Below are 15893 nucleotides of genomic sequence, written 5' to 3' on the forward strand. Positions count from 1 at the left end.
AACGGTCACACCTGCTCCGCCTGTATCTCCGTCACCTTGGGCAAATTAAATAATGACGCTGAGCCTCAGTTTCTTCATCTGTAAAAGGGGTATCAACTGCACCAGTCTTCAGAGGACTACAGTGAAAATAAACATTAAGCACAAAGTTGGTAAATGCTCAGTAAATATCAGATGGTGGTGATGATGTTTTCTAAAAAAGGCTAAATGTAAAACAAGTTCTAGGAACAGAGTATATTATACATTCTATAATGCTGGCCCAGAAGCTCTACTTGATAACAGTTTGGTACCTGAGTTTTCAATCTTACCCTGTTGCACACATTTTTAACCAGTGCGATGGTTCTGTTTCCTGGTAGTTGTCAGGAAATATTTTAAAAAATCAGTTACAAAAAATGAGGCATTCCCACCCTGGCCAGTGTGGCTCAGTGGTTAGAGTGTCGGCCCTTGCACCAAGGGGTTGCTGGTTCGATCCCCAGCCCCAGTTGGGGTGCATGCAGGGGGCAACCAATTGATGTGTCTCTCACACATCGATGCCCCTCACCCCCTGATAATCACTGGAAAAAATATCCCCGGGTGAGGATTAACAACAACAAAAAGAGCCATTCCAGGGATAAAATAGTTGATAAATCTAGGCCACTAGTCCTTTATTAGGGTTTGAAGAAGGACAAGATGTAACTGAGATCCAAAGGGCAGAATAAGTATTCTACAGGAGCTTGGTATTGTTTTAAAAATAGGAGCAATTAGATAATTCCTAAGGTAAGTCAGTTAAAATCATCCCAAGGAGACCTCCATAAACAAGAACTCGCATTGAGAGTTTAAACACAGGAAAAACTCTCAAATGTATTAAAATTGTGCTTTTCTTGTGACGAAGCTCCTTTTGCAGGAGAGAGTTAGAGTAACGAGGATAACAGATGGTCAAAGCGCTTCATAAACTACAGTATTTTATAAATGCAATTATTAATAGGCTTGTGGGGTTTGATTAAGAAAATAAGAAATTGGGATCAAGTTGAAAACTGTTTAAAGAAAGATTATATAGGGTAACTCCTTCCCATTCAGGGTGAAATGAGTTTGTCCAGGCGTCTGCACAGTGAGAAGGGCTGGGCTAGTTATAAAAAAAGGAGAAAACAGAGAGTCCCCTTACTCTTGGTGTCACTCGGCACGTCCCCGACCACCACACACTGCATCACAGCTGACGTCAGTCACTCTTACAAACGTGTGGCAGCTGGTCAAGGATGCACCCACGATGCAGCTGAGGCACGGCCGAGCGCCACGGATTTCTCGTGGAGAACTGAAGACATTTTCTCTCCACGCACAACCCGAGGGTAAGAACTAGCAGAAAGTCACACTTCGAGAACCGCCTTTCGCCCTGGCCGGTTTGGCTTAGCGGTTAGAGCGTCGGCCTGCGGTCCTGAGAGACCCGGGTTCGGTTCCCGCTAAGGGCGCGTACCTCGGTTGCAGCTTGTCCCCGGCCCTGGTCGGTTGTGCGGGTGGCAGCCACTCGATGTGTCCCTTTCACATCGATGTTTCTCTCTCTCTCTCTGTTCCTCTCTCTCTCTCTGTTCCTCTCTCTCCCTCCCACTCTGCCTGAACAAAAAGTGGAAAAATGTCCTTGGGTGAGGATAAAATAAATAAATAAATAAATAAATAAGAACCGCCTTTGGGTTGTATTTCCTTGGTCATTACACAGGTAGCTGGGAAATGAATCAGAAAAGATTCCAAAGCTTTCTGCTCTGAGACTCCTACTGAGTGTGGCGAGGCGGGCACGGCCGATGGCATTTTCTGAAGACCCTGGTGACCCGGAAGGTGAGGCCCGAGTCACAGAGAGTGGCACGGCGGGCACACCCAGGGGAGCCTGAGAACCACGCAAATGCTCGCTCGCCAGGGCTGCTGGGAAGAAGTTCGGAGATGACGTTTCAGCGTGCTGCCTGGTTCCCACGTGCTCCCACACACACCCCGTGGGGCTCTCGACGCTGCCCCAAGTGCAGGCCACGCACGTCTGCGCACTTCCCAGATCCTGCAACTCAGGCTCAGGGAGGTGATGCTGCTGACCGACGGTTTCACGGCGGGCGCAGGGCGAGTCCTAGGCTCCCTGACTCCTAATCCAGTGGGAAAATAAAATGGAAGCAAAGACAGCACATTTAACCCTTTAAGATGATTTCACTGCACAGCTGCCGAGAGCTGGGTGCCACGGGGTCAGCTCAGAGCACGCGCTCCAGGCCTTTCCAGAGGTCCCCGCACGTCCTAGGAGACGCAGAGGAACGGGGGTTCTCATGTGACTGCGGCCCTGGCCCCTTCAACCAAGCCTGCCACTTCCTGCCTGCTTCCCTCTCAAAGGCTAGAGTGCAGGTCCTTCCACCAAGAAGGAAGGGCAGGGTTAGAAGGACACAGGTAACAGACCTGTCCCATCAGTGGCCACAGAATGATCCATTAAGAAGTTAACCAGAGACTTTTCTGCTCCCCTCTTGTTTCTGGGCGACAAGCTTCAGGGAGAGAAGCTGATGAGATGGGGGAGAACAGGGCCAATTTCAACAATATCTAGTGAGTCAACATTAAACACATAGACAGCCCTGGCCAGTTTGGCTCAGCGGTTAGAGCGTCCGCCCACGGACCAAGGAGTCCCGGGTTTGATTCCGGCCAAGGACACATACCTCGGCTGCGGTTTGTCCCCAGCCCTGGTTGGGGTTGTGTGGGAGGCAACCAGTTCATGTGTCCCTCTCACGTCATGTTTCTCTCTCTGTCCCTCCCTCCCACTCTATCTGAAGGTAAAAAAAAATAAAAAAGAAACACACACAGACAGATAAAGGGCCAAGTAAATGCCCAGGGTCACGGCACCTCATGCGGCCTGCCACCTCCAGAGGGACTCCCTCCCGGTCAGGGCCCTCGTGCGTGCGGCCTGCCACCTCCAGAGGGACTCCCTCCCAGTCAGGGCCCTCGTGCGTGCGGCCTGCCACCTCCAGAGGGACTCCCTCCCGGTCAGGGCCCTCGTGCGTGCGGCCTGCCACCTCCAGAGGGACTCCCTCCCGGTCAGGGTCCTCGTGCGGCCTGCGACCTCCAGAGGGACTCCCTCCCGGTCAGGGTCCTCGTGCGGCCTGCCACCTCCAGAGGGACTCCCTCCCGGTCAGGCCCTCGTGCGTGCGGCCTGCCACCTCCAGAGGGACTCCCTCCCGGTCAGGCCCTCGTGCGTGCGGCCTGCCACCTCCAGAGGGACTCCCTCCCGGTCAGGCCCTCGTGCGTGCGGCCTGCCACCTCCAGAGGGACTCCCTCCCGGTCAGGCCCTCGTGCGTGCGGCCTGCCACCTCCAGAGGGACTCCCTCCCGGTCAGGCCCTCGTGCGTGCGGCCTGCCACCTCCAGAGGCTCTCCCTTCGGGTGCTGAGGCCCGCCCACCTCTCAGCCCACAGCTGTGGCCTTGCAGGAGCCTCCAGCAAGGCCCTGACATCCGTATTCGCTCTCCCTCATGGTGTGCCAGGCTCTCCTGGCACGAAGGGGGCCCCCACTTGCTTTATGCCGCTCTCCTTCCTGGGCGGGGACACCACAGACACAGCACATCACACGGTACGCGGGGTGGTGACGCGTATTCTGGAGGCGACAGACCAGCGGGGGCCTGGGCTGTGTGGGAGGTGGTGACATGCAGAAGCAGGACCTCTGTTTACAGAAGAAGATTGAGTGTCTGGAGGATGGATACAGAAGACACCTGAAGATGAGTACTCACCAGTGCATCACGGAACCAGAGGAAGAAGTTCAAATTGGGCAAAAAGGAAGGGACGCCAAATAAACACGGCGGGGCCACATTCAAATCTCACTTCCTGACTATCACAGCTGAGCGACTGTGAACTCCTAGGCCATGGCATTGGCCAGATTTACCACAGGGCACACCACCCCCTCCCCCTCCCCCGACCCAGTGACTGACTTTCTATGGGGGGACAAACGAAATACATTCCGCACCAAGAACATATCCCTAGACCTGCACACAAACATCTTAAAAACCAAAACCTCCATCTCTAATATAAATTACTTCCAGAGTAAGGAATCACAGGCGATAACTCAATTAAAAAACGTATCGCAAATTATGATTTTTAAAAAATCTAAGCATAACTGCCTATCAAGATGAAATTCAGTCTAAGCAGACTGCGAACATGGACATCTCTCCCTTTCGCTGCCCTTACTTCCCTCCCCCGCATGGGAACCTACAGTGTATTACGTCACAGATATTTCTGCCTCCTGAAGAGGATTTCGTTACTTCGCCGAACGTCAGGGAGCCCAGATTTCATTAACTTGCTCCGAGCTCAGATCTCGGAAACTGGGCAAGCTTTACAAGGCTGCACAAATAATAACTTGTCATGGTTGTCACAGCTGAGAACAAAAGAGAAAAACAATTAACCCACTGGAAATGAGAGTAGTGTCTCACTTACCTGGAATAGGGATAATAGGAATACTTTCATTGGGGACCACCCGAGGTGAACTGCTATCTTCCACATAGAAATGAGCTGTCTGGAAACATTTTCTGTGCAGGAAAGAGAAAAACATGCCGACAGTGAGACCAAAGAAATGCGCTTGGTCCGAGTTCATCATTTTTCAGTGTCTCCTCACAGGTCTTCCCAGCTTTAAACACCACACAGCACCGAGCAACAAAGTAGCAAGATACAAAGGACAACATTCAGCCCATTGGAAGAGCCTCAAACAGCTGACGCATACTTATTTTTTGTATTAATTTTTTATGATACACTCTACCTATCTTGATAGTCAAAAGTGAAAGGCTTAGTAACGAACCACTCAGACACACGAAACCTTGGCTCGGACAGAGTCAACTTGTCCCACAAACAGCTATGATTTACCCCACATTTCTAAGTCTGACATGTTACAGAGGAATAATTTGCTGTTCAAAACCCCCAGCACCAAGTTCAAAACCACAATTCGAACCCTCCTAAGGACACAATAGCACCACATTGTTGGTGCTTTGCAAAGGCCCCCAAAAGCCGCAGACAGCTCCCTAAGGGGGTCAGATGGCTTCACGGGGGCCAGCCCTGACAATCAGAGGCCCCTGCCAGACAGAATCGGAGACGAGGACCAAGCCCTCGAGTGTCACCTGCTTGGTTTGGTCCTGTTTGGTTTTTACCTGTACTTCAGGCAAAGCAGGGAGCAGACACTGGTCATCATAGGACAGCAGAGCACAGAGAAGCCACCCGCCGCTCGCTCGGCCTCTGCCTGTGATGCCGGCTGGCCTTGGGCTTCCAGCATCCACGTCACTGCTCTTCGGGCCCTAATGAGCTGCCGGAAGCACAGGCTGAATATTTAATGAGGCTGCTCAGCGTGAATGGCTATTGTGACCAGAGAAGGGTCCCTGTTCGGGCGGAGGGGCTTCACAATAGCTGGCCCTACTGCCGGGTCTTTTAGCCAAGCAGGCGGCTTCCTTCTGGAGCTGCCATGGGGACCGTCCCACTCTGGTGTCTCGCACCATCGACACCACCACAGCTCGGCTTCTCTGCACTCCAACCACTGTCGTCGGCACCTTTTCTCCGACTTGTCTTTGCTCGTCGTCAAAAGTATCCTGGGACGGTTCTGCTGGGCACACCACGCTTCTGTGAAGCCACAGAGGGACTGGGGCCGGAACGAGCAACAGCTCCAATGCAGAGGTGGGAGTGGGGAGCCTCCGAGCACACAGGTGATCCGCTCGGCTAGTAGGACCGCAAGCCACCAGCATCCTCCCACGTGGCAGTGTGACGTGGCTCCTCCGAGCCGTGCCGCCTTCCAGGCGGGAGGAAGGAAGCTCTAGCCGACCAGGCACTGTTCTAGAAGCGGTCTGGGCGCCACGAGGGTGCTCTGCACATGCACGCCCCGCCCGGCACCTGTCTCGGGCTGCCCTTGAACAACAAACACCCCTTTTCTATGAGTTGCCTGAAATTTGTAATATAAGTAATACAACAAGTTTTCATCACTTGTTTATTTATTTATTTATTTTTTATCCTCACCCGAGGACATTTTTCCATTTTTTGTTCAGGTAGAGTGGGAGGGAGAGAGAGGAACAGAGAGAGAGAAACATCGATGTGAAAGGAACACATCGAGTGGCTGCCACCCGCACAACCAACCAGGGCCGGGGACAAACTGCAACCGAGGTACGTGCCCTTAGCGGGAACCGAACCCGGGTCTCTCAGGACCGCAGGCCAACGCTCTAACTGCTGAGCCAAACCGGCCAGGGCTTCATCACTTGTTTAAACTGCTTTTACCTAAATGCCAAAGCATAGAAAACTGCTGAGAAAGCACGTGACGGAAAGCAGGATTCCGATGTCTGAGGTAACATCTTCTGTTTCTAAATTAGTCATAAAGTTTTCTATTCTTGAATCCCCCACCCCAGAATTTGCACCAATTTCCACAATGTAACACTAGAGTTAAAACACAGCTTATGGACTTCACAAATGCACTAAGAGCTTCGACAAGCCAGGGTCAGAGCTAAGAAAAACCTGCTCTTGTTGAGATGTTTACCATTCAAGTATTTATTAACCCAAAAATGTTCTATGACAGACAAACAGCACCCACTGTACCCAGTCGCACGTTAACCGAAAAAAATCATCCCACAAAACAACAACAACAAAAGTCTTCTATTTTAGGACAAAAATTCTATGCCTATCACGTTTCTAAAATATATCAGTGAACAGAATCGTTCCGGCCAAGGGACCGTGGATGCCGAGTGCTTGGGAGGGACGCGGGTGCCCGCGATCTTTCCCAGGCAGGCGGCTCCCCAGCCTCTCGGTCACCCGCGAGCCAGACCCCACGCTCCCTGGGAAAGAGCTGTGCACAGCGAGCGAGTCACAGCCCTGTGCCCTGTGCTGCGGGTGGAACGGGTTTTCCCTGGGGCAAAATGACGGACTGCTGGAGAGGAGGGCGGGCTCTCCACAGCTGCACCTGCATGTGGCCACACGCCTGCCTCCGGGAACACAGGACGGGGCGGGCAACTAACTGCAGAATTCGGAGGGAAATGTCTTCCCTTAGAATGAAGGGGTCAACGGTCTCGGGAAACACTTGTTCAGTGCCCACTGCAGTGTGCAGATAACTCTGCAATTGCCCAGGAGCCTTAAACCCCTTCCTTAAGCCTGGGTAAGCATCCAAATAATTTAGAAAGAATCGTCTGCATCATACATGATCTATGCAAAAAAAAAAAAATTAAGAAATACACATGAACAAAAAGAAAAAAAAAATCCATTGAAATTATCCCAAATCCTCCTCATAGTGCTCATCAATACTAACATTTTGGGATACATTGTTCTACACTTTTCCTTTTTTATTGACTATTTCTTGATCCTGGATGAGGAGGAGCAGACCGATAAATAAGACAGACCAGGTCGCTGCCTTCATGGTACTTGTGTTTGTTCTTGTTCTCTCTCTCTCTCTCTCTCTTTTCTCTCTCTCTCTCTCATTTCTCCTCTCTAACACACACACACACACACACACACACACACACACACACCAGTTATTGACTACCAGTACATAACTCTTTGGTTTGGGGAGCTTTAAAAATAAAAGGGAGAAAGGACTGGCAGTATAAATTGGAAGTCACCAAACAGTCACAGAGATGTAGATTACAGCACAGGGAATACAGTCCATACTATCATGATGACTTGTATGGGGCCAGGTGGGTACTTGAAGCAGCAGGGGGACCACTCTGGAAAGTACACGGTTTTCTAACCACTGTGCTGTACACCTGAAGCTGATACAGCATAACAATGAATGTCAGCTGTAACTGAAAAAATTTTGGAAAAAAAAATACATCCATGCTGCATAAGCCCCACCCTTGCAGATTCTAGAGCAGGTCCAGGGTGGGGCACAGACCTGCGAGTTTTAGAGAATACCCCCTAGAGATTCTGGTGTGCACCATCTCTGGTTACAGGCCACTGTGATAAAGGGGAAACAGTTCCTGGGAGTCTCCAGTTCTCACTAAGAAAGCCATAAAAGAAATAAAACAAGCTTGAATGGTGAGACCATAAAAGTGTCCACAGAATTTATAGGCCCATATGGGACAGGAATCCGTGGTTAAGAATTCAAGGATGTTAACATAATCGCCATAAGCAAGGAAAGATGGCACTGCACATGCCGTCTTCTCCATTTCCGTTAGGGCCTTGGTTCTCAGAATCAGGATGGAATTCTCTCTGCTCCACCACCCACACGGAAGAACAGTCTTAGGTCCCAGAAAAGGTCAGATTTCTCAAATAAAAGCTTCTCCTCCTAACCTACCTTTTAAACTACCTTTGTGGACTGCTCTCCTTTTCTTCGGGCAAAGTACATCGTATTTTCCATGAAGGAATTGTATTTGTCGATATCTACTTCCGAATTAAGTAGTTCACGATGCTTTGAATTCTAAGTGTCCTGCCACTTGAGCGAACTTGAAGGTCAGTGCGTTAGGTGGCTTTCTAAAACCCGCCCCAGAAGTGCTAAGACAGCGACCTCCACTGCGCACTCCCACAGGGGAGCAAGGAGGAGACGCCCAGTTTGCATGAGAGAATTTTTCCTAAGTTCAAACCCAGTGGAGATACGGCCAGAATGAAAATGAAGTGGGGGTCTTGTCCCCCAAGTCAGCACCTCACCACACTTACTCGAGTCAGCAGTTTAAAGGTTTGCATTCCTCATACAACCTGGCCCCTAATCACAAGCCAAATGCTTCCGGTGCCTGGCCAAAGATTAAATGTTAAATCTACGTGCATCTCACAGAAAGCTGTCAGTACAAGATCGAAACAAGCTTTCTATGTCACTCTCCATTCATTCACCCCTTAGAAAACCCCCGTGGTTTTGTAGATTTCTAAGACAGGCTGGACTGGAAGTCAGGAGTCAGGTGCCATTTCCTGGCCAGTAGCTGATCCAATCAGTGTGGATTGTGGCTCAAGGTTCCTTGGTCTCAAGTCTACGCCCCATGACCCACGGTCCAGACCTCTAGGGCTTCCACAAAGCCCATGGACACCTTATGCATACAATCGTGAATATTTGGTCATCAACTGAGATTTCTGAAAGTAATTGTTCCTCTTGCAGACAAGTATTTTGAAGGCACACGCTGTTCCAAAAATCAAAACCTCTGTACTTAAGCACAGCACGCGTCAGAGTACACCCTCTAGACAGGATGCAGCCAGTTGTGACCGAGATCAGTCAGGCCATGGAGTCAATTCCCTGAGCTCTGCACTGGGACGCTCTGCCAGCACACGGCAGGCCCCCTGACTGAGGACCCCCCCCCCCCCGCGGACAGTGCTGAGCATTAGTAAACACTCCAGTTTCGAGGCTTCCTATTCAGACAAAATGCAGCCAATTACAGACAAGCAGGAACTCTCGGGACTCTCCACCCCTCCTGGCTTCCCTCCAGGACTCTCACGCCCCTAAGGCAGAAGCCTCCCCATAACCGAACTTCTGCACAGACTTTCCTTTCTGCTGCTGTTGTCCAGGTAACTGCTCAGATAACCTCTGGTATGTCCTAACAATTTTCTTCCTTCTATCCCTTTCCAACCCTCTGAGAATCTGGGAATCATTTAGGTGACTTGACACATTTCAAAGTCAAAGTGCTGATCTCGAGTCCAGCGAGACCGTGTACTGGAAATGTCTGGCTTCCACTCAGCACTGCCGCACGTCGGAAAGGCTCCTCCGAGGGGGGCATCCAGGCCTGCGCACAGGGAGGGGTGTCTGAGGGCCACAGACGTGTGGGTCAAAGGGTACATCCCTTCTGATGAGCTGGAGATGCCAGTGTCCTCAGCCAGGGTCCCTGCCTTACAACAACACTGCCCTGGGCGGCACAGTGATTGCCGGGCCACGGGCAACAGCAGGGTCACAACACAACTGCTGACTCCTGTGGAAGCCCACGATCACAAGACAGCCAAGTGTTGACAGGAGGATTAGAAACCAAGTCACTGTCTTCAAATTAAGCTCCATGGACATATAATCACATCAGGGGGACAGGGAGTTAGTCAATGTTGTACACCTCGAAATGTTAATTGCAGAGGAGGACGGGGTAGTTGGTTGAGCTGCTGCTGAATATTAATTAAGCAATCTGAACTGATTTATATACTGCCCTTATTTAAATATACCGTGGCACCCCCGCTAATAATCCCATTTATTCTCATGTCATCGAGTACAGAAATCACATAATATTTACTTTGTACATGGATCTGTTGTAGTGAACCACGTATGAGTAACAGCCACTTACAAACGCGCTGAAATCGCTCACGTGCCCCCCAGGAAGAGGACTGAGAGCCGAGTGAGGAAGACATGGAGAAATTGTAGTGACAAAGGCAATAGAATGAAAGGCTGTGGGTGCTGTTGGGCTTTTCTTAAAACTGACTTGAGAGGCAAGAAGGGAGAAAGAAAGAAACGTCGACTGGTTGCCTCCTGTTCAGACCCTGATCAGAGACTGAATCTGCAACGTGTGGTATAGGGGACGGCGCTCCAACCAAGTGCGCCACACTGGCCAGGGCTTGCTGAGTTTTTCCTCAACAAGGAGAATCTGCTTGAAATAACTCGCGGTCCGCTTGGAAAGGAGCCCAGTGTGAGTTCTGAGCTGAGGTTTTTCCATGTGCAACCACTCACTCGCTGTGAGGTTTCCTCTCCTCTCGCGTGAATGACTGCAGAGCTCAGTGTGATCTTCTTTAGGAAGAGCCATCTACAAAGAACAATTCAAACCGGTCTTCTTATCTGCTATGGCCCAAACCACAAAAGGGACACGTGATCCCACAGATAGGAACGTGCTCCTGGGGATAATGAAATGGCGTATTTCACATGAGGGAAGTCCTGGGACATCTGGTCGCCATCCCCTGGACACAGGGGCTCGTCGGATGTGAAGGGGGAAAGGGAAGGGAAAGCAAACCGAACCAGGCTGGAGATGGACTGGAGTGAGAGGGCACAGATACCAGATGAGGGGAGAACGGTTCCAAGTGTTTTGGATCGCACATGGGCAATGCCCCATTCAACTCCTGTTTCATCCAGAAAAGACAGCAACCTGGTTTCTGCAGGGAGAGTTGTACTGGAGGATGCAAATTGCCTGCAATGCACATCTTAGGAAAACGGGAGAAAATTAAATTGTGTGCACATAAGTGGTCTCAGGCAATATACTTTCCAGCTAAGCATTAAGCTTGCCAAGAAATCCCGGCAGGCACCTAGGGATGACTGAAGTACTGGTCAGACTTTCCAGGTTTAAAAGAACAAAGTTGTTCCATGAACCACGTTTTGACCAGACCACATGCCTGAGCAGAAGGTGTTGACGTCACAGCTGGCTTTAAGCAGTGAGCTCTGGATGACACTTCCCGGGGCTCCCAGCTGTGACCCAGAAAAGGAGGCTTGCCGTTGGGGCTTTGAGGGGACCATTTCACTCTTAGGACCTGGAATGTTCTGAAAGCCTGGACTGAGGCTGGAAGGCTCATGCTGCCAATGTGTGAGGCATGGACATCATCCCCCACTTACTGGAGAGGTGAGTGGGGACATGAGGGTCCCACTCCTTTTAGGCAGGTGCTAGGAAGTGGAAATTCATTTTATGCACTGCACATATGACTCTATAGCTATATCTTAAAATGGTCTGGTACAAAACTGTTTGGCAACTACTTATTTCATTAACATACTTGACTGAAGTCAGTCAGTCAGACTTTTGGGCTGAGTGTTATTTTAGGAGGCATTTACATGCCTCCTCTCCGAGCAGCCCCAGGTTGTAGTACTTTTTAAATACTTGGGACCATCTGGGGGAAACAGTTGATTCAGACATCACACTATTAACCAGGTTATTTTCCAAATGATTTAAGAATTTAATATTAAACTCTGAAACCATAAAAACACTGAAAAGAAAAAGTAACCTCAGAATAAAGGCTTTCTAACAATGACTCAGAATCCAGAAACCAGAAAAGAAATTTATGGATACATTTGACTCTATAAAAACAGTAGCCTAAACATAGTTAAAAGGAAAACCACAGATTAGGAATAAACTTTTGCAACAGATACTGCTAACAATGGATCTCTCTCTCATTTAGAGAAAGACCAACAATGCAACAGAAGATTGAGCAAAAGACAAACCGTTACAAATGACCCAAATGTGGGAGCTGCTCTACCTCCCTTATCATTAAGAACAAACATATTAACAACTACACTCAAACATTACTGTTTTCACCTATGAGGTGAGCAAAAACCCCAAGTCTGACAACGCGCTGCTCTGGGGAGCTGGAGGGAAGCAGGCTCCTGTGTTACTGAGAGAAGCCCACCTTGGCAACCCCCCAGGACAGCAATGGGGCACCAAAAGTAAAATGCACGTAGCTCGTGATACCACCAATTTCTGAAGTTAGCCTACAGACTTACCTACTTGAAAATGACACATAAGGGAATTCACCAGGGCCTTGTTTGTAACAACGAAGGACTGCCAACAACCAAAAAGACAGCTACAGGGTTAAGCGAACCACAACACATCTGTACAGAGGAATGGCACGGCCCTGTGGAAACTACATGCGCAGGGAAAAACCGCCTCACGCGAGAAAGGGTTCGTGCCACGTGTGCAGAGCTGTATGTACTGAGTATGGAGATGAGGGGATCCAGCTTCATACAGGGAGGGCAAAAGTAAGTTTACAGGTGTTCATATGGAAATTAATGCAATCATTAATAAATGATAATACAAGAATATTCTGTTTCGAGCATTCACGACTGTAAACCGATTTCTTCCCACGTGTGTTGCATCGACACCCACAATGTCTGGAAGCACAAGCTAGTAGTAGAGGTCACCTGTCTGCGAGGAGCTAGGGAGCAGGGTGGGTGGGACAGGATGGAGATCTAGGGAGAGATATATATATATATATATATATTTTAAACTTTTTGATTTTTGAACCGTGTCAAGTACTACCTATTCAAAACTTAACTGCTTTTTGAAAAAGTAAACACTTGGGTCCGATTCGTCTTCTGCGTCTGGGGGGATCATCAGCTATCACTTCTTGCAGCCCCAGCCTGCGGCCGCGGGCAATGAGTTGGACAAGAGGGCAGATGGCTGCTGCCTAGGTGGCTGCGTGACTTCGCAGCAGCTCTTTTAAGCGGCTGGAAGGCTGTATGCAGGCGGTTTTTGAGGGAGACGCAGGCCTGGAGAGGGTGGACAGCAGGGAGGCCTCCCCTCCCGCAGCGCCTGAGGGAGGAGGAAGGGCCGTCTGCCCCGCTGAAGGCTTTCTAAGAGCCTCGGAGCGAAGGGGGTCAGGAGGCTGCGCAGAGGCTCCTGGGATGCGCAGGGATGCAAGGGGACAGGGGCTGGGGGTGTTCAGTGCTCAGACCCTCAGGAGCAGCCAGGGCTGCAGGCTCTGGAGGGATGGAGCACGGCAGATGGAAAAGCTGGCCGAGTAAAGGATCCTCAGCCTGGAGTGGTTGTCGCAGCACATGGAGCAGCGACGAGAGGCACACTCCGGGCGCACACCGCCTAAGCGGGTGGCCCAGCCAAGGAACTTCTCAGAACCTCAGCTTCCTCTTCATGTCAGGACAGGCATCTGTTCCTCACAAAAGGCCTTTTACACATATGACCTCACTTAACCGTCACAACCACCCCATGAGAGGGAGCTATTATTAGACCCATTTTCTAGATCAGGAAATTAAGGCTTAGAGGGCTTCATAAGTTGCTCAAGGTCACAGATCCAGGAAGAACTGCGATTCCATCCCAGTCTCCCAGAGCTCAAGTCTGTCTTTCTTAGCTACTGCATTATAAAAGTAAATTACATGATCCACAATCAGGTGGATTCTATAGACACCTGTCCTTTCCCGAGATGGTTCTCAACTTCTAGACCTACATGAAACGGAGAGTGCTTCCCCCAAGCCTCTGGCTCTCAGACGTAGGAAAGATACAGAGGGACTGAGCCCCCTGTAACAAATACAGCCTCTCAGGACCGAAAGTACATCTATAACAAGGCCACTCCCGCACTGGGCAAAGCACATAAATCAGAGTCAATACAGTCCATGGCTGAGGCATGGCTTCTGGAGAGGACTTAGAAATTGGGTGTGCGTTCATCTTCGTGCTGTGCATGAGGCGATGCAGGCTTTTCTGAGTTACAGTAAAAACTCATTATATTTATAACGGACTAAGCATGAAAGCCAGGCACTGACGTGATGTCCAAGGTTCTCTCTTAAGATTAGATCTTTGCCTCAAAAGTTATACTGAGGGGTTTCTATTTCAGTTTTCACTCTTGGAGCTTTGAAAATAGATTAGAAATTGAGGCTTCAATAAGTAAAAAGAGGTCATAGAAAAAACAGTGGTATTCCCAGCGTTAGTGGCCACTGTCTTTCCCTGCAAGGCCAAAACCACACCATACAGCTTAAAAGAAGATAGAGTTTCTCATTAATCTCAATTCAGGTATTATACATTCTCAAATCTCCTTTACCTACAGATTTTACATGGAGACAAATCATTCCATGTAAAAATTTTAATACAAGTTGTATCAATTGGTTCATTGAAAGTAATAGGGGTTACTCACAATACTGATGAGTGAATCATCTTAATTGGCAATTTAATATTAGAACATTAACTCCCATATTAATAGTAAGTGATGTTTGCTTCGATATGCCCTGCAGAAATCTCATCCAGAGGCGCATGTGTAGTAACTAAGATTGCATAACCCTGACGTCTAAAGGTTGATTACAAACTTCCCAGGACAATCATTTTTCTAAATATTCAAGCTATCCAGAACATGTGCCTTTACTTTATGTTTTAAAGTTCATCCTTATGGAAAAATATGTCCCATTTGCTCACTTCACTCTTCCCATCCTACTCTTCTTCCCTAACTTATCTATAAACTTAGGTCTCTAAAAGATATTTTTCATTGTACAGAAAATGCATGCAAAATGTTTTTTTTAAACATGCAAACATCTGAAATTTTGGAAAGAGAATGGATGCAACAGACAGACATACAAACAAAGAATACGCCCTGTATGGACCACCCTAGAGACAGAAAATGCCCCTAAACCAGCAAAATGAAGCAAAGCAAGCACGCACAGCACATACTTTAATTGGTGCCAGTGCCCACAAGCTGCATTGGTATTAGCAAGTCTCACTTTTGGGACTGGGTGGGTTAGAAACAGGTGAGTTTGAGCATGTGCTGCCTAAAGGACTTGAATTGCCATGGCAACAAAATAAAAATCCAGCAAGCCAGTCCCAGCACAGAGACACCCCCCGGAAGCTTGACTGCCCCTCACCTGCTCCCCTTCTCTCCTCTCTCCCCAGAAGAAGGCACTTCATGGAAACGTCTGGGAAAGCCCTTCGACTTTATTTTGTTACACCCTCTAAATGGACAAAAAAAAGGGGGAGAGAGAGAGAGAGAGAGAGAACAGGTGTAGAAGACAGTACTTTCAATTGACCACCAACAGTTCCCCACAAATGCCCTCCCTCCCATCTAACAAGGCATCCCCACCGTCAGGTGTCCTTTGGGACATTAAAAATCAAGCTCACACCAAAGGGGCTGGTTTTATTAAAGCTGTTTATGTTGAGGTAAGAAACAAGAAATGGGAACTTTGCTCTTAAAAAGCTGTCTTCACGTATTAGAAACCTGCATCACCCCAGTGTTGACAGGTGAGATGATCACAAACCCAGTACTGACCTTTCGCGTTTGTATGCCTCTCCCTCCCCTCTGCATGCTGTGCTGGCAGGCAGCATGGCTTCAACCACCACTGGAATGAACAGGACTTAGCAGGCCTCTAGTGGGCACCCTCTGAACCCACCTTCTGCTACAGCTTTCTCAGAATCTGACGTCTCTTCCATACATCCCTTTCACTGCTGGACAAACATCTCCCCCATTCACAACACAGACTGGAAGACATTCAGAGAAGGCGGGGGTGGGGAGGAGGGGAGCAGCTGTTATGTTACCACTGTTCACTAAGTCTGCTTTTTAGTTCCCCTTAAAATGCAGCCGGAGCAGCTGAGACTTGGCTCCAGGAC

The 15893-nt window shown here is 49.1% G+C and overlaps 1 protein-coding gene across 1 annotated transcript in view; it reads right to left on the reverse strand.

The window, feature by feature from the left end:
- PTPRG (protein tyrosine phosphatase receptor type G) overlaps window positions 1-15893 on the reverse strand; it is a 524592-nt gene that overhangs the window by 47755 nt on the left and 460944 nt on the right. Inside the window, exon 13 of the mRNA XM_036267442.1 lies at window positions 4408-4499. Coding sequence (XP_036123335.1) covers window positions 4408-4499 — 92 coding nt within the window. The remainder of the gene's footprint in view (window positions 1-4407; window positions 4500-15893) is intronic.

Source organism: Molossus molossus, unplaced genomic scaffold (genome assembly GCF_014108415.1).
Source record: "Molossus molossus isolate mMolMol1 unplaced genomic scaffold, mMolMol1.p scaffold_m16_p_18, whole genome shotgun sequence".
NCBI classification, from domain to species: Eukaryota; Metazoa; Chordata; class Mammalia; order Chiroptera; family Molossidae; genus Molossus; species Molossus molossus.